At 39.8% G+C, this 12,832-nt stretch overlaps 1 protein-coding gene across 1 annotated transcript; it reads left to right on the top strand.

Annotated features, from left to right (window-relative positions):
- The first annotated feature begins 1,351 nt into the window (after positions 1 to 1,351).
- IGFBP1 (insulin like growth factor binding protein 1) lies at positions 1,352 to 12,093 on the top strand. The gene is made up of 4 exons (XM_032235413.1): positions 1,352 to 1,782; positions 4,455 to 4,633; positions 7,097 to 7,225; positions 10,843 to 12,093. Exons 1-4 carry the CDS (start codon positions 1,440 to 1,442, stop codon positions 10,972 to 10,974), a joined length of 783 nt encoding a protein of 260 aa, XP_032091304.1. The 5' UTR covers positions 1,352 to 1,439; the 3' UTR covers positions 10,975 to 12,093.
- The last annotated feature ends 739 nt before the right edge of the window (positions 12,094 to 12,832 follow it).

Consider the following 12,832-nt stretch of genomic DNA (forward strand, 5'->3'; position numbering starts at 1 on the left):
TGGCAGAGGACTACCAAAACAATCCAAAAACAAAACAGGAGGAGAAGTATTGAAAGACTGCTATCATATTATCCCTATTTCTTATCTTTGTTAGACTGCATATACCTAGTTACACAACCATTCATTGTACAGTTTAGCATCCAAACTCCTTATCATCTTTGTTGCTCTTCTCTGTATTCTTTCTTTATGTGAATTCCCAGATTCTGATTAAGAAATTTGGAAAATTAAAGTCCATATATCATATCTAAGTTGCCAAAGTTGAGAAACGCTGGTCTAATCTATTATGTGATAGGCTGATAGCACTCCCAACCATTTTAATTTCCTATTCCGGTCTGTACACCATCCCCAATACTGAATTAAAGCTGCAACTATTCATTTAATACTTTCAATACTTTATACTGTCAGATTTTAAAGATTGCTATTTTCTCATGTTTGTTAATGCTGCTCCCATAGCTGTAACATTTTCCATTTCTTGCCCCCCTCCATTTTTTAAAATCATGTTTTATTGCTTCCATACTTCACTAGACCCTTCCAGGCACTCTGTCTTTTCTCTTTTGTAACTTTACTCTTTTAATTATAATTAAGTCTCCTTGACATTTACCAAGAATAGGTGTGTTGGGATGCAGGTTTTGTATACTTATTCTGAAATGTGAGGATATTAATTGCCATGAAGGGTTGAATAATTGGGATTTTCTTTTTCTGATGTTTAAATACAGATCCAACCCCTTCCCATCTCAGTGGATCATGTGCTCACATTAAGCTCTGTTTGAGGACAAGTGCCTCCCCAGGAAATCATACCAAACAATTCTTGCTAGGACAGAAATTGACATTAGCTCCTACGTGCTATGTTCAGAGGTTACTGGATCTAAGGAGTTTTGATGACCCACCAGGGCCTCTGTTGGTACGTCATTGTTCTAATAACTTCCAGCCACATGACAAAAATTAAACAAGAGATTGTTACATCCCTTCTCATGCAAATATGAAGTCATCTCTTGATGTTTTGGGATGAGAGTGTGGGAAATACTTATCCTTCCAACCCCTCCATTTTTTCTTTTCTAATAAAAAGTTTTATGCCCTTCTTCCCTAGGCAAAAAGGCAAAAATAAGAATGGAAACATCCATCCCTTTTTTATAGACATGTTTATACTGTCCTGAAAAGGTTAAGAATGAATTGAATAGTGATGAATTATTGCAACACTTAATAAAAGGGGAAAATAATTAAATAAGGGGGATGGGATACAAACTACCAATCAAACTCAGTTTTTATGTCCCTCCTCTTCAAATAATAGTTAACTTAGGTTTAAAGATTAATAGACTCTCAAGAAAGTGTATAAATGGCCCACTGTGAAGAATTCAGGACTAGCTGCATTGGAAAGCTGAGTAGTGTTCCCTCTATCTCTAATAGCAGCACACTTTGCTTCACAATCCTTCTAAGGTGTCATGACTTACCCAGGCTTCAGCTGTCAGCTCCTGCTCTTATTTCTTGGGCCTGGCTTCAGTTTGGGTGCTGCTCTCCATTTAATGCATTGTGCCCCTTGTACTGAAGAAAAGCTCAGGCTGTGTCCACCAGTGTCAGCCAACTGCCCAGAAACATCCCATCAACCAGGCTGCAGTTGTTGTCATAGCTGTGCCCTTCAGCTGGGGGAGCCTTGTGGAATATACACAGCAAGGTGTAGCCAGGGGCTTAGTTGCCAGGTACAGGTAGATCAAGCTCGACCTCTTTATGTCCTCACTCAGGGGCAAGGTACATGCCTCCCCATTGCTGGCAGGACAGAAACTGCAGGTAAGAAACATATCTTTCTGTTTCTCTTTTTGCTCATACTCAGAATGCTGGTTGAGGCTGATGACTGGCAAAGAAAATGACAGTGGTTAGAGTGATCTTGTAACAAGATTGAAATATTAACTTGTTTCAGCGTGGCTGAAATTTCTTAGTTTATGGGGTGGGTTTAAAAACAAAGTTTGGGAAATAGAGACAAAAACATTATGTAAGAAAACACAGGTCATAAACTTGCCATCCAATATCTGGCACTGAAGAACTGGTTCAAAGGCTATAGGAATCAGACAATGGCATTTTCAAAATAAGATTATTTCTAAAACAAAAGCATAATTTCTAGTTTGAGTGGAGGACCCGGAAAATATGAGGTTGACTGTCATAGCTAGGAGAAAACTTTTTTAAAAAGGGGGAGAGATTTGCTTTATCCGTCTCCCAATGAGGGAAGGAAGCAATTAGTTCTTTAAATTTTGCATAGAAAGCATTTGTGCATGTGTGTTTTGTTTTAAGACAAGATCATTTGTTTGTTTGTTACCTATCAAATTTAAAAACTACCCATCTCCCTTACATAGGGACATGTTAGTACTGTTAAATAAACTAAATAAAAATGGAATAATATTTCTGTAAAATGCTCTAACCCATTGATCCCCCTCTTAATTACTTATGGTGTCATATACCGTGATTGAAAATTTATTTATTAAAGTTTTGTTGATTTTGATTTACAGATTAAATAGTAGAAACCCACAGCTGTCATCAAGTCTGTATTCAGATAGGAATAAAATACTCTACATTTAGTCCCTTGGCCTCTGTATTACCTAATTACCTGTTACATGCATGTTATATTTTCACCCCTCATAATGCATTTAACTATTGACAATGTTAAAGAGATCATGCCTAAACTGAATTTTCAGCAAACTGAAACAAGGAAAGAAGCATTTTTTCCGCAGTTACTAGAAACGTACTTTCAACTCTCATTCTTAAAAACCATCTCTGTTATGTCATTTGCATTTTTAAAGAAAATGCTGAACATTCTATTTAAAAAATCAGATGGTAGTATTTTGAAAAGCAGCTTGCGTGAACACCAAATAAACCAATTTCAACATCAACATAACCCGTATATTGTGACAAACCCCCCAAAGTTTATAATTACATCCCTTGTACAGACTTTTTATTATATTTAACTGTAAAACTTTAATTCTTTAATGTGCTTCTTCCTGCAACAAGCCTCTCATTTTGCTCTCACAGCAGTTCAAAATTCCGTGCACACCAAACCGGCAGTAATGCCGGAAGCAACCACCACTGGTTTCCAGAAGTTTGGACTGCCTTTGTCCTGAATAGTATAGGATATGGCCTCCTGCTCAAGGAGGAGGTTGGGCTAGAACACCTCAAAGGTCCCTTACAAGTTTTATTCTGTTATTATTCTATTCTGTTTAAATTTGAAAGTCCCAAAGCACTTTAGCTGCTTCATTTTCTATTATATTCTTTATTTTATGGGCCCATTCAGTTTTTGCTTGTAGATAAATAGTATTTCTTGCAGATTGTCCTTTATTTCTACTTTGTTGTGCATTGTTTGTAGGCAGTTTATACAATCTTTTTACAGCTGCTATTCAAGTGGTCACTGTTTTTGCAGAAGTATTATTTGTTATTTGTTGTTGTCTTCCCAATTCTGGCTTTGTGTGCATTTATTCTTAAGACTTAGTCTTTTACAGCCCTTGGCAGGTGGTGTTAGACAGGGATGGGTTGCTGCCAGCATTACTGCCAGTTCGGTGCATGCACAATTTTGTGTGCATGCTCTTGCTCTACGGGCTTGCGCAGTTGCCCCTAACTAGGCATGGGGGGAAAATGCCTCGCTGACCAGGGAACCAGTTTGAAGGCATGGCAGATCTGGGTTGCTGCTGGTTCCTGCAACCCAGGCTGGCAAACTACTACCAGTTTGGCTGAACCAGTCTGAACCAGTAGGAACCCACCTCTGATATTAGAGGTACCCTCTAAGAAGATATAAGCTGTTTGAAATAAAACTGCTATTTGCAATTGATTGATGGTGAATTTGTCAATGCCGATGGTGTTCAAGTAATGTTCTAGTTGTTTTGACTTTGTACTGAAGGCACCTATTGTACTCTTTTTGCTTTTTTGCCTCAGTTATTCTATTTATAATTGCAGGTCTTTATATTTTGTTATCTTTTCCAGTTTATTCTCTTCTCTCCTCTCCTCTCCTGTCTCCAGGTCCTGCCACATCCCATCATCCACTGTTTTTGTCTTTCTTATTGAGAATTGTTAAGTATGACATGTTATGTGGCGGATACCTGTCTGTATGAATTCCAGAGTCCCAGAGCACTTTAGCATCTTCATTTTTCAATTATTATTATTATTGTCTCTATTTTATGGTCCCACCAGTTCTTGCTTTCAGACAAATGGTATTTCTTGCAAATCTTCCAATACACCATTGTTGCTACTTTATCTTGCTGTTGTTTGTAGTTAGTCTGTGCAATATTCTAATAATAGTGGTTGTCATTATTATTATTGAATGTAATTGCTATATTTCTTTAGATATATAGCATTAATGAACACACAGAGATAATAGGTTCTGATGGCCCATTACAAATTTTCTATTTGGCAACCTTAATTCATTTCCAATAAAGCTGTGTTCTAGTTCAATACACTATTGTTTTGATTTCTTCTCTTAGAATCTGTAGAACCAGAAGATATGCCCACTGAAGGTGATGAAATAACAGCAGATCACTTGGTCAACTATGAGGTGGCGTTTTCAGCTGAGCAAGATAAATCTGCCTCGTGGGATGCTAATAACATTTATGAACGTTTGAGAGCAGACAAACCTGCTGAAGTTAAGAAGCGGAGGGAACAGGTAAGACCTCTCTGTCGTCACAAAGCAATTTCAAATGACCTCAGATCTGTGCATTCTGTGGAGGAGGCATTTATTGAGAAGCAGGTGGCAGTTGTGCCTAGGAGAGTCTTTGGACAAACTTGTGTTGTGCACTAGCTGTGATCTTTCCTGGACCAAGATTCCCTGTGCTCAGTCCTCCAGTCCTCAGTCATGTCACGGCTGGATTATTGTAATGCACTCTACATGAGGATACCTGAATATTTGGAAGCTACAGTTGGTAAGGAGTGCGGAAGCATGGGTATTTTGGGGGATTCCAAGAATGGCTCCTGTAACATCACTGCTTCACGAGTTTCCAATCTGCTTCCTGGTTGTTGGAAAGGAAAGGAAATAAAAGAAAAGAAAAAGACACATTCAAAACAGATATTGCAATTTCTTATTAGTCGTTTCTCTGAAAATAGGGTGCAATTTGTTTTGAAAAGCATGGAATTTCCCTCATAGGCTAAAGTCTGAAGATTCTGGTAGAGCTTTCTTTTTCATTAGTGATAAAGGATCTGTTTTGGCACAAAGCAACAACTGCTTCAACAGCAAAGGCTCTCACTGGATGCAAAATAGATTGAATACAAGGAATGTTTGCCGATATGAGTATGCTCTGAAGAACCACTTGATGGCACCAAAGGTCTAAAAGTGATGAGTTAATTAGAATATCAGAACATAAGTGCACTATACATGACTTGACATATTAACTTTTCATGGTGCAGAAGTCCTAAATGTCATTTCCAAGTCTAATAACATATTATAGTCATATGGCTTATTATACATACAGTCCATATGCTCATAGAATTCACCAGTAAATTCTCTTGCTTTTATTAAAACTATATGCATAAATCATAGAATCAAGACGGTTGGAAATAATCTCAGAGGTCATCTAGTTTAACTCTCTACTTGATGAATTATCTACTATAGCATTTTAGGAGGATGACTACCTAATCCTCCAATGAAAAAGCACATACCTCTTCATAAAGCAAGTGGTTTATAGCTGTTATAATCAGGAAAATCCTTCTTTCTATTTAGAACTAATAATTATATACTGTATATACTCGAGTATAAGCCTAGTTTTTCAGCCCACTTTTTGGGCTGAAAAAAGCCGCCTCGGCTTATACTCGAGTCAGTGAAAAATTTGCCCGAAATGGAGGAGAAAAAGGGGCGGGGCCATGCCGCTGGGTGACACTCGTGAATGGCCCAGTGCCCCTGTGAGTTTCCCCTCCCTCTGTGTCAGTTTGCCGCGCAACGCGCACCGCACCATCCCCCCTCCTCACGTTCTAATGTAATGCAGGGCTGTCTTACGATTCCCCTTCCTCCCCCTCCTGCCGCTCTGCAACGATGTCCCACCTCCTCCTTGTTATGGCAAGCAGCCACATAGCGATGTCCCACCTCCTCTGGTACAGTGATCCAATGATAGGAATCACTGTGCCGTGTGTCATAGGAGGCGGGACATCGCTCCCGCGGCTGCACGGGACATCATCATCACAGCGGGACATCAGCATCATGAGGTGAGTGAAGTATTTCATTGAATACTCCGCTAGTTTACTGTTTTTCTTTGAAATAAATATTCAAAAACATTATTGGTATCTATTTTTATTTTTGAAATTTACCGGTAGCTGCTGCATTTCCCACCCTAGGCTTATACTCGAGTCAATAACTTTTCCAGTTTTTTGTGGCAAAATTAGGTGCCTCGGCTTATATTCGGGTCGGCCTATACTCGAGTATATACGGTATATGACTAGTGTCTCTGCTCTGGCTATAATTGACAATTGATCTCATGTTTATTTACTTAGAAGAAAGAGCAAATGCTTTCAAGTATTCTTATTTTAGGAATATACCTGGGACATATGTTCATTTATTCTATTTCTATGTTGTCAAATCTACCAGAAACTCACACTGGTTTACAGCTAGCAACTAAGCATTGCAAGGAATAAATTAATTATAATAAATAACATTTTAGCAACTGCATTGTCAGTGCTTCCCAGGCCTGCATAACTGTCTCACATCTGAGTAAATTACCCAAAATTATATAATGGAAATTTCCTTGGTATAATGGCAACAAACAGATTACTCAATCACAACAGGGGCATTTAAATTGACGTAAAGGATTTTACCTACATAGGGTAGAAATAACTTTCTGAGAGGGAATTTGGGAAGGAAATATTTGAGAAGCAATGCATTAAGTGAAAAACAAAAAAAAAGTACAGTAAAGGGAAAAATAAGAACATCATTCAATGTTTTTTTGGGAAAGCTCTGTCATTATTGTTTTCTAGAAAGACATTAGATAATTACATATTATTTGTAAGGCAATAGAAGACAGACTTACTTTTAATTGATTCAACTTTTGGAAGTACTTAGAAGTAATATTGAATGTGTGTGGGACAAAAGCATGCCGGCCTTTATTTTAATGCTTCACTGTTTATTATCTTACTGTTCTTTCAGGGACCATGTCAAAAAGAACTGTACAAAGCACTGGATAAATTGGCAAAAGCTCAACAAACAACAGGAGGACAATTATATAGATTCTATTTACCCAACTGTAATAAAAATGGATTTTATCATAGTAAACAGGTAATTTGGGTGGTAGAGGATGGGAATGATATTTCCAAGCTAATGAAGGATGATGTGGTTTTTTACCTTTTTCATTGAATTAAACAAGCTTAGAACTCCTTACTTTGAAAATGATAGAAGTCAAACCTCTCCATCCCATATGTTAATTCAGAAATGAAAATCTTATCATCCTCAAGTGTCTTAAGGATGGCAGCTCAACCTTTTTCTTTTTGATAGAACAAAAGCAGACTGTTCAGAGTTAAATATCATTCTAAGGACATTACACTTTTTTGAAACAAAACGTCTGTAGGTCTCACCAGTGGTGTATCAACCATTAAGCAGGCTAAGCACATGCTTAGGGTACCAGGCCCAAGAGAGCACCACAAAGTTGAGAAAGAAAGAAAAAACCAATGAAGATTTGTACAGAATGTTCAAAGGAAGCAGGGGGAGGGGAACCAAGATTTGTCAGTGTTTAGGATACCAGTGAGCCTTAATCCGCCACTGGGTCTCATGATGCACCAGAAATATGTTTAAAAGCAGAATTTTTTGATCTTCCACAAATCTCATAGATAGTGTGATACATTTATAATGATAACAGATGCAGGTGGACTATGTATAGCTATGTCTGCTTATACTTTGGTAAGAAAAAAATAAAGATGGAGGAAATAGAACAAATTTTCTGTTCGAAGGGAACAATTTCAGTTGTATATTTTAAGAGAAAAGATTTGAAGGAAGTAGAGAAGCTCCCATAAGAAGCACTGGTTTTCCATGGAGAAGGTGGAACAAAGTTCACAGAATTGTAGATGAACCTATGCACTTTTGATAATGCTAAGTTAATATACAGATCTGGTACAATTTTATATATATATTACAGTGAACAATTAAAATCATGATTATTCCGCTATATCTTTAAATAGATTTGCTTGATAATTTCCTTTATTCGCCCTACACAAGCACTTGTGTGTGTGTGTGCGTGCACATGCACGCACTCTCTCTCACACACACACAAAAAGTCCAGCATGTATTTCTGAATAGCTATGACCTAAAGGAATATCTAGTGTAAAGTCAACATTCACTCTTCATTTACATAAAATAACTTTCTCATTTTCAATCTTTTGGGAAAGTTTTCCTGTATAAATTCAGCCAAGAAATAACAGCAGAAAAAAGAATTGCCTTTTTTTTAGAATTGAATTGAATTTATTAAATTTATAGGCCGCTCAATCCCGAAGGACTCCGGGCAGCTTACAAAACAAGAAAAGAAAAAAAATAAACAAAATAAAAATAAAAATAAAGATTTAAAAATTCTCCAACACACATACGTTCAGAGTGGGGCTGGACCCTACATAATAAGGTCAACAGCCCCAGGCCTGCCTTAACAGCCAGGTTTTAACAGCTTTTCTGAAGGCCATGAGGTTGGGTGAGGTCTGGACCTCTGAGGGTAGCTGATTCCACAGGGTCGGAGCAGACACAGAGTAGGCCCTCCTCCGAGGCCCTGCCAGCCGACACTGTCTGGCTGACGGTGTCCTAAGGAGGCCCACCCTGTAGGATCTTATCGGCCATTGGGAGGTATGCAGCAGTAGGCGGCCTCGCAAATATGCTGGTCCTGAGCCATATAGGGCTTTAAAGGTAATGACCAACACCTTGAATTGCGTTCGGATACCAATTGGCAGCCAGTGCAGCTCGCGGAGGATAGGTGTAATATGGGTGTATCTTGATACACCCAATATCGCTCGCGTGGCTGCATTCTGGACTAGCTGTAATCTCCTAACACTTTTCAGGGGTAGCCCCATGTAGAGCGCATTGCAATAATCCAGCCTTGAGGTGACAAGGGAGTGAGTGACTGTTTGAAGTGCACCCCGATCCAAGTAGGGCACAATTGATGCACCAGGCGAACCTGGGCAAAGGCCCCCCTGGTCACAGCTGACAAGTGGTGATCCAGTGTCAGCTGTGGATCCAGGAGGACCCCCAAATTGTGGGCCCTCTCTGAGGGGTGTAAGTTTTCACCCCCCAGGATCAAGGATGGACTGTCTGAACTGTCCTTCGGGGGCAGCATCCACAGCCACTCGGTCTTGTTGGGATTGAGTATGAGTTTGTTTACCCCCATCCAGATCCTGACAGCTTCCAGGCATCGGCACATCATGTCCACCACTACACTGAGCTGGCACGGGGCAGATAGATACAGTTGCGTATCATCTGCGTATTGGATGGTTCTTTATCCCGTGCCGTCGTATGATCTCACCCAGCGGTTTCATGTAGATGTTACATAGGAGGGGGGATAGGACTGAACCCTGTGGCACCACACAATTGAGAGGCCTAGGGGTCGACTTCTGTCCCCCGACCAACACCGACTGCGACCTACTGGAGAGGTAGGAGGAGAACCACCGTAAAAGGGTGCCTCTCACTCCCACCTCCTCCAGACGTCGCAGGTCGATGGTATCGAAAGCCCCTGAGAGGTCAAGAAGCACTAGGTTAGAGGAGTGCCCTCTATCCCTAACACGCCAGAGATCATTGGTCAGAGCAACTAAAGTGGTTTCTGTGCTGTACCCAGGCCTGAAACCAGACTGAAAGGAATCCAGATAATCCGCTTCATTCACGGTCTGTCGGAGCTGAAGCGCCACCACCTTCTCAACAACCTTCCCCAAAAAAGGGAGGTTGGAGACCGGACGGTTGTTTTTCAGGATGGCTGGATCCAAGGAAGGCTTCTTGAGGAGGGGCCTCACCACCGCTTCCTTTAATGGTTGCGGGAAAGACCCCTCCTGCAAAGAAGCGTTGGTGATCACCTGGAACCAGCCCTGTGTCACCTCCCTACTGGTCGAAACCAGCCAGGAGGGGCACAGGTCCAGTAAACAGGTGGAGGTGCTCATCGCTCCCATGGCCTTGTCCACTTCCTCAGGGGTGACAAAATCGAACTCATCCCAGGAAAACCGATTTGGACTTGCCCTCAACACCTCAGCTGGTATTGCCCAAGCAGAGTCTAGGTCTGTCCGAAGCTGAGTGATTTTGTCCGACAGAAACTGAACAAATTCCTCAGCTCTTCCCTGCAGGGGTTCCCCCACCCCCTCGCCTTTCAGGAGGGAGCAGGGTGACTGGGCGAGATTCTGCGGACGCAATAAGAGCAGAAAAATGAGCGCATTTTGCCACCCGTATCGCCACTAAATAAGTCCTAATAAAGGCTCTTAGTAGTGTTCGATCAGATTCAGAGTTACTAGACCTCCAACGTCGCTCTAGGCGTCTCTTTTGGTGCTTCATCTCCCGGAGTTCCTCGGTGAACCAAGGTGTCCTCCTGGATCCGCTGCGGTGGAGAGGCCTCAAAGGGGCAATCCGATCTAGTGCCTCAGTCGCTGCAGCATTCCAAGCAGCGACTAAGGATTCGGTCGGGTTACGGGCAATGGAGTCAGGTATCTCTCCAAGAGACCAGACAAAGTCAACTGACTTTCAATGTCAGATTGGGAATGGTTGGATTAAGTACAATAGGGATGAAAAAGATTGAACTATATGTAAAATGTAAAAAAATAAAAGTAAAATTTACCTGAATAGGAACTGGATAAAAATTATTCTCTAAATGTTAATTATTAATTATTAAACTAGTTGCTACTGAAAAAAATACTTATTTTAATATTATTTTAAAATTCTCTTAGTGTGAAACTTCACTTGATGGAAATCCTGCAAGTTGCTGGTGTGTGTATCCAAAGAATGGGAAGAGGATTCCTGAGTCTCCAGAAATGATGGGCAATCTTGAATGTGAACAATTTATTAGCTCACAAAAATAATGCCAAAAAAATTTGCACAAACATGTATTGTATTTTTGGAAGCTGAATGCATTTCTAGGTCAGGGTCTGTTAACCTTGGTTAACAGAACTTTAAATATGTGGTTAGATAATTGCTTTTTTCATTTTGTGAAGTTCCAGTGATCCCAATTGGGTTGACTCTATTCAAATATACTGTCAGATTTCCTGCTTTACAATTCATTATCAAAACACTTAATTCAAGGAACAAGAATCTAGCAGTTCTGATTAATAATATTTATTAGAAGGAGGGTTAAATTTATAACAAAAGAATTTTAGCAAGAAAGCAGACTTTCGGATAAGAAAGCAACATTTAATATAGATTCGTGTTTCTCAATCATGGCATCTTTAAGATATGTGAAGGGCTGGAAATATGTTTCTTTTTTATAAAAATAGGGCATTTTGCATCCTGTATAGTTTTGGTAGTTACTAGTCTTTTTGTGAGTGGCAGAATAGTTGTCCAGGATATTATAGCACTGTGGTCAGCATTACTGGTGGGATGAGGATTCTATTATTGTATCCTATTATATTCCTAAAAGTTAAGCAGTAGAAGTGCCATTAAAATAATACAGAGGAAGAGATTATGGACTACACAATATAAAGTTCAAAAGATTATTGAATTATTTATTCAACAAGTATTTTTATTTTATTTCTATATTAATTTATGTATCTGTATACTTTCAAACTTTGTATGAAAACATTTTAATATTATCTCTAAGAATATGCAGTGTTCTGTTTTTAAAGAATACAATATATTACTAACATCCTTTGCAAATATAGTGTTTGAGGATGACAGTTCAAGAATTTATTTTAAAAAGTGTGTATATTAGATTTATTTTAAAAGTATGTATATTAGGTTGTTGCTTTACTTCATATTGCTTCTCATTTCATCATCAAGGAGTTCTCACTCTGAATAATCTTATTAAGGAAAGATCAAAGACACCTTAAAAGGAAAGTTATTTCTGTGTTTTTAATAAATGCAGTTACTTTACAAACAAGTATAAACAAACTAAAATTAAGAAATTGTAATATATGTTTGATGGATGTAAACATTCATAAATCATGTTATTTAAACATTTATTAAACATTTTTCTTTGAACCCTATCCTTTTTTTGTTCAGTTTGTTGGTTGATCCTGATTCAAAGTTTGTCCTTCAGAACTTTTTCTTATACATTTTCAAAGAAGTAGATGGAAAACTTTAAACATTGCATGACATTAGTGTCTCTGGCAACACAGAGATGCAGTGAGGTAGTGCCAGAGGTGGGTTCCTCCTGGTAAGGTATGATAAACCACAAGAGGTAGTGAAAAATCTGGCATACCGGACCAGACCAGTAGCAGCCTGGCCATGCTCCTGTACTGGTGAAAGAAAGAATATCCTGCCATCCCGAACTGCACCGCGAGGAAAGGGAAGCAGGTCTTGGGAGAGCAAAGGGCAAAGGGTATCCCATTCATCCTTGATGGCGGGGCTGCGGCTGCTTTATCACGTGCCTCCTTCCCTCACTCAGCTGTTATCACTGGGGTGCCGCCAGGACAAGCGAGGTCTTGGGAGGGACCTTCCCTCCCACTCCAGAGAGCCCATGCTGGGAGAGAAGAGGCAGGCTGGTTTTAACATGGGCAGGCAGTTTGGGGCTGGCACAGGCACTGCAGAGGCACACAACTTTCTATTGGCTTTTCCTTCGACAGTGCGGATCTGGAGGTCTTAGGATGCCGCCATGGCTGGATTTTCTCTCCAGCTGCAAAGCACTGCAACCAACTAGGCAGCAACCTGAGTAAGGCGAGAGCCTATGGGACAAAAAGCACTTTCTCCTTGTCTTTTTTGGTAACCTTGCAAAAAAAACCAGGG

The sequence above is a fragment of the Thamnophis elegans genome, chromosome Z (assembly GCF_009769535.1).
Source record: "Thamnophis elegans isolate rThaEle1 chromosome Z, rThaEle1.pri, whole genome shotgun sequence".
Classification (NCBI taxonomy): Eukaryota; Metazoa; Chordata; class Lepidosauria; order Squamata; family Colubridae; genus Thamnophis; species Thamnophis elegans.